General features: G+C 36.7%; 1 gene segment (V, D, J or C); it reads right to left on the bottom strand.

Annotated features, from left to right (window-relative positions):
* Positions 1-2,870: 2,870 nt before the first annotated feature.
* Positions 2,871-3,383, bottom strand: LOC114629965. The segment is given in 2 exon segments: positions 2,871-3,199; positions 3,303-3,383. Coding segments are annotated over 2 exon segments (375 nt in total).
* Positions 3,384-5,935: the final 2,552 nt, after the last annotated feature.

Raw genomic sequence — 5,935 nt, 5'->3', positions numbered from 1 at the left:
CTTTCTCAGGTTTTCTTACTCCAGAATTATCCTATTTTGTGTTTTTTTATTGATTATATTTCCATTTTGAGGACTTGGAAAAATTTATTTTCTTCCTATACCTGTTTGGTTGTATTTTTCATTATTGCTTTTTACTTATTTGGTTCCTTTTTATAGGCATCTAAATTTTTTATTGTATTTTCCTGTATCAGCTTAAGGGATTTATTCATTTTCTCTTTAAAGGTCTGTATCATGTTCATAAGATTTAAGTTTATTATTTTAATCTTCACATTCAGCAAAGTAGCTAGATATAAAATTAATTTAAAAAATTAGTAGCCCTCCTTTATACAAATGATAAACTGGCTGAGAAAGAAGTCAAGGAAATCATACCCTGCACAATAGTCACTTAGATTAAAAATATCTTTGTACATAACTATGTAACTGAATGACCTTTATGAAAATGACTTGAAGTCTCTGATGAAAAAAATTAACAAAGTATCAGAAGATGGAAAGATCTGTATGATTAGTATAGTAAAAATGGCCATCTTACCAAAAGCAATATTCATATTCAGTGCAGTGGGAAATAACCTTGACTTCACTGTTACAGCAAACAACATCCTGAGCAGGACACCAATGACTCAGCTACTAAGTTAAACACTTAAGAAATGGTACTTCATTAATCTGAAAAACTTCTGTACAGCAAGTGACATAGTCAATAGGATAAATCAGCAACCTACAGGTTGGGAAATATCTTCAGCAACCCCATATCAGATAGAGGGCTAATATACAAAATTTAATTAGACCTCAAGAAGTTAACCACCAAACAAACCGAACAACCTAATAAAAAATGGGGTATAGATCTACACCAAAAATTCTCAACAGATGAATGTGTAATGACAGAACAGCACTTATAGAAATGGTCAAAGTCCTTAGTGATCTGGGATATATAAATTAAAATAACGCTGAGATTTTACCTTATAAGAAATAGAATGGATAGGATCAAAAATTCTGTGATAGCACATATTGGAAAAGATGTACAGAAAGAGGAACACTTTTCTATTTGTGATGGGATTGCAAACTGGTACAACCACTCTGGAAATCAATCTGGAGGTTTCTCAGAAAATTGGAAATAGATCTACATGAACACACAGCTATACTACTGTTGGGCATATACATAATAGATGCTCCACCATGCCATAGTGGCCCATGTACATTATGTTCATAGTGGCCGTATTTGAGATAGCCAGAAATATGTTGCTAATGTCTACTGGATTTTCTCATGATTTCCTTCAAAATGACACGTGATTATAATTATTGATTTCATCATATTGGTGTGCTTCCCACATGTGCATGTCCCTTTTCTTACTTTTTAATTCAACTTAATTTTTTTCATCTCCCCTAACTCTTCTCAGATATTTTTCACCCACTTTCATGTTTTTTTCTCACACCTAGAAAATAACTAAGATAGACATTCTCAGCTTTTTTTCACAGTGAAGGTAATTCTTTCAAAAACGAAGCTTGGAATTTCTCTGGCTCTTGAAGAAATGAGATGGCTTTGTCAGTGTTAAGGTGATAACTGATATCCATGTTATTCATGATGGATTTAGATAAAATAGGAAATTGTGTGTGAGAAATTTTCTAGGTGAGTAGATTTCACTTCTCTTTGAAGGGCAACATTTTCTCAGATGCATATGTTCAATACCTACCTAACGGTATAATTCCATCTTCAGGTCCTGTAGAAGACAAGAATCTAAATTTGAAATGTCTGTCTCCATATAGACACAGACTTTACTGAATAATAAATTTATATGTAATCCATTAATGAACAGTGATGAAAGTCATGGAGTAATAAATGGAATTATCTAAAAGAGAGCGTCAGATCTGAAATGTGGTAGGCACAGTTCACAGTGAGGAGAGTGGAAGTTTAGAACTAACTAGGTTTTATGGTCAATTGATCTCCATCTTTCTCTGGATTTTCCATCAAATATAAGTGGTACTCTAATCAAGAAATCTGCCCAAGGCTGTTCCTTGAATCTGAAAGAAAGAAAGAGAGAGAGGGGGGGGGAGGGAAATTGAAAGAAAGAAAGACAGACAGAAAGAAAGAAAGAAAGACAGAGAGGAAAGAAAGAAAGAAAGAAAGAAAGGAAGAAAGGAAGGAAGGAAGGAAGAAAGAAAGAAAGAAAGAAAGAAAGAAAGAAAGAAAGAAAGAAGAAAAGAAAAGAAAGAAAGAGCATGCGGTGGCTTGAATATGGTTTGCCCATTGGAAGTGAGATTATTAGGAGGTGTTACCTTATTGGGGAAAGTATATCCTGATTGGAAGATAAGTGGTGTGCTTTTGTGGTTTCCTCCTATGAACAAGCCCTACCAGTGAGGAAGAGACTCCCTTACTGTCTGCCTGCAGAAAACGTTCCCTTCTGGATGTCTTCAGATCAAGATGTAGAACTCCAAATTCTTGCAGCACCATGTCTGCCTGCAAGTTTCCATGTTTCACAACATGATGACAATAATCTGAACCACTGGAACTGTAAGCCAGGCCCAATTAAATATTTTAATTTATAAGAGTTGTCCTGGTTGTTTGGTCTTTTCGAATTTGTGAAATCGTAACTAAAACACAGGTATACACATGAACTTCCTCATGAGATTTCAATGATGTAGACTGAAACATTTATGACCTCATAGTTGTCATTTCGCAATTTTTAAATATGAGATGGTGTCTTATTTTTTTTAAATATAACAGCAGAAATACAAGAAATGTTTTGAGTATATCAGTTTCCTCCACCTGAGAAGAGTGTCCTATCATGTTTTTATAATCTGGTATGAACCAGTGTGCTGCTTGTACTGTGCACCACCTAGTGGTTCAGAGTAACTTGACAGTGAGGTTTATGTCTAGTTTAACACTGCAGTTCATTCATTGTGTCTGTACAGTAATAAGTGGCCGTGTCCTCAGATCTCAGATCGTTCATCTGCAGGTACAGGGTGCTCTTGGAATTGTCTCTGGAGACAGTGAATCGACCCTTTATGGATGGTGCATAGTTTGTGGTACTGCCATCATATTTAATTTCTGCAATCCACTCCAGGGCCTTCTCAGGTGTCTGTCGAAACCAGTACATCCAGTAATCACTGAAAGTGAATCCTGAGGCTGCACAAGAGAGTCTGAGAGAACTGCCAGGTTGCACCAAGCCTCCTCCAGTCTCCACCAGCTGCACTTCACACTGGACATCTGTAAGCATAGAAAATACTGGTCAATAAATTGTTCACACACCCATTGTGTCTCATATTCATGCCAACTTACATTCAGCTTCTATTGCTCTTCAAAAAATTACCTTTAAAAAGCGCAAAAATAAAAATTAAGCTTAATTCCAACTCCATGTTGAGTAGTAAATAAGAAGTCTTGGGGTCCAGAGCCGAGCTCCTGGGCCTGAAGTGTAAGGTTAGGTTGGTCTGCTTTTCATGAGTAGAAAGAAGCCCTATTTGCATGTCTTCCTGGTATATGACATGATATATAGTGGGAGCCCAGAGGTGACAAGTGCTAGATTATTTTTAAATGTGTTAAACAACTCAGGTTACAATGTTAATGTTGGAAAAGCTGGTATCAGATTTCATCATTTTCCTTAAGAAAAACTTATTAGTTATCATCTAGTTTCTTTTATATTTTCAAACAAAAGTTTTGATGTTTACTTCACCTCAATTTTTCATTTCCTGTGTTACAAAAGGGACTGACATTGGTTGGTAAAATGGTCATTTCTGTAAGATTTAGTGCCATATGCCTATTTTCTGATGAACATGCAGATCCCTGAGTCAGCTCCAGGTCTAGTGCAGCTGCTTTCTGAAGTCGGGAACTCCCTTTCTGTATTGAAGTCATGTGACATATGCCTGCCTTTTAATGTTCAAATTAGAAACTGAAAAGTGTTGTCAAGACCTATGTGTACCCAGGAGTCTATGAAATATTTTATGTATTTTAGTTCTTTTTCTGCATATTTCCTATTTGTTCTTTAGAAATACGGAGTGACTTTTAAGCTGAATTTCAGTATACAAGTCACAATTGCACTTCTATATATTCTCTATATGTGCATATCCTGGGTTCCAAAAAGAATGGCCTCACTCCCAACAAACAATCACTTAAATTTACTTCCTACAGTTTGTTTATGCTGCATCACAGGCACTTATCAGTTCTAACCTTAATTTGAGTTCCTAAGTTTGGGTCTCACGTTCTAGAGGCCATAGGGATAGAAATACAGGATGGATTTCTGTTTGACTTCTCACTGAAAAAGATTTATTATGTGACAGAAACGTATTCAGTTTTGCTTCTCTGCTTTAATGGTGATTGATATTCTGACTGCAAGAAAGTATTTATTATTATTTAATTAGCTGATTCAGGTGTAAGCATGCTTCAATTTTTTGCATGCATTTAAACAAAATGAGCTTTGGGATATCATCTGAGAACAGTGTTCATCTCATCATTTAGGAAAAAGAGCAAAAAATATCAAATTGATAATCTGCTTATTAGATTATGCACAAAAAAGAAAACGCTGAGGAGGAACAGTGTGTTCTAGAGGCTTTAGATTAAAAAAAAATAGAAACCCAAGTCACAGTAGAAATTGGAAAGGATAAAGTGACTGAACCTGGTGGAAACCAAGTCTGTTAAAAGAGTCAAATGAAAGTGTAAGAAAGATTACAGCAGCACTGAAATTATTCTTTCCCATTAGGCTAAGGTCATCTGTGATAACAAGTAGAAAACTTAGTATGGTTCAGTATATAATTCCACAAAAAAATGGAAAGAGGCCAGATGATATATGAGGGCAAGAAGGCAACATTGGAGCTGAAAGTTATTGTGTTGAAATCTCAGAATATAAATGAGAATAACATGAGAAATATGGATATTTCAGGCACAAATATCTGAAAAAGAATCTATTTGATGATGATCATCTAACACAACACTCAAGAATTTAAGAAGAACCACAGCATGTTACACACACACACACACACACACACACACACACACACACACACACCTCTACACACAGCTAATCTATATTCTATTAAAATTGAGAAGGAACTCAATCCTGAAGTCCCCTAATGTCGACCGATGATGTAGTCTTAACAAAAGACCATAGAATTGTCACAGACATAAGGAGTGTGATCAAAAAGCAACAGATTACAGGACAATATAGCATATCCTCAGCATGTTGGATAAAGTTAATTATCCTTAAACTATCCCTTCTGAAAGACTCAGACATTGAGTGTTTTAGAATCAGAACCAAGGCTACTCAAATAGTTCTGGGGTTAATTTCAGAGGGAACAAAAAGGTTTTTTGAGCAGACATCATGAGTTGAGGGTGATATCTGTTCCTAAAACAAAATGGAAAGAATCCATTGTATTTTTTAAAAATTTAAAAATTTTATTTATTAAGCATTCCTTTCATTTACATCTCAAATGAAATCCCACTTCCTGGTTACATCTCCACAAACCTCCCATCCCACATATGCCTTCCCCACCATCTCATTTGCCTCTATGAGGCAGCAACCCCACAATCCATGCTCTCCCAGACCACCACTCCAGCATCCCCCTATGCTGGGGTATACAACCTCCACAGGACCAAGGGTCACACTTTCCATTGATGTCAATAAAGGCAATCCTCTCCTACATATTTATCTGGAGCCATGGATCCCTCCCAGTACACTCCTTGGATTGGAGTCTAGTCCCTGGGAGCACTGGGTGGTCTGGCCTGGTGATGTTCATTGTATGGGATTTCAATACCCCTCCTCTCCTCCTGTCCTTTTGCCAGATCCCCCAACTGGATCCCAGAGCTAAGTCTGATGGTTGGCTCCAAGCATCCACATCTGCATTGCTCATATGCTGGCTGAACCTTCCAAGGAACAGCCAGCTACCCCATGTTTCTGTCAGCAAGAGCTTCTTGGCAATAGCAATAGTTCAGGGGTTTGGTTTTCTGCAGACA

The sequence above is a fragment of the Grammomys surdaster genome, unplaced genomic scaffold (genome assembly GCF_004785775.1).
Source record: "Grammomys surdaster isolate TR1022 unplaced genomic scaffold, NIH_TR_1.0 323, whole genome shotgun sequence".
Taxonomy (NCBI): Eukaryota; Metazoa; Chordata; class Mammalia; order Rodentia; family Muridae; genus Grammomys; species Grammomys surdaster.
This window is presented reverse-complemented; position numbering and strand designations above follow the sequence as displayed.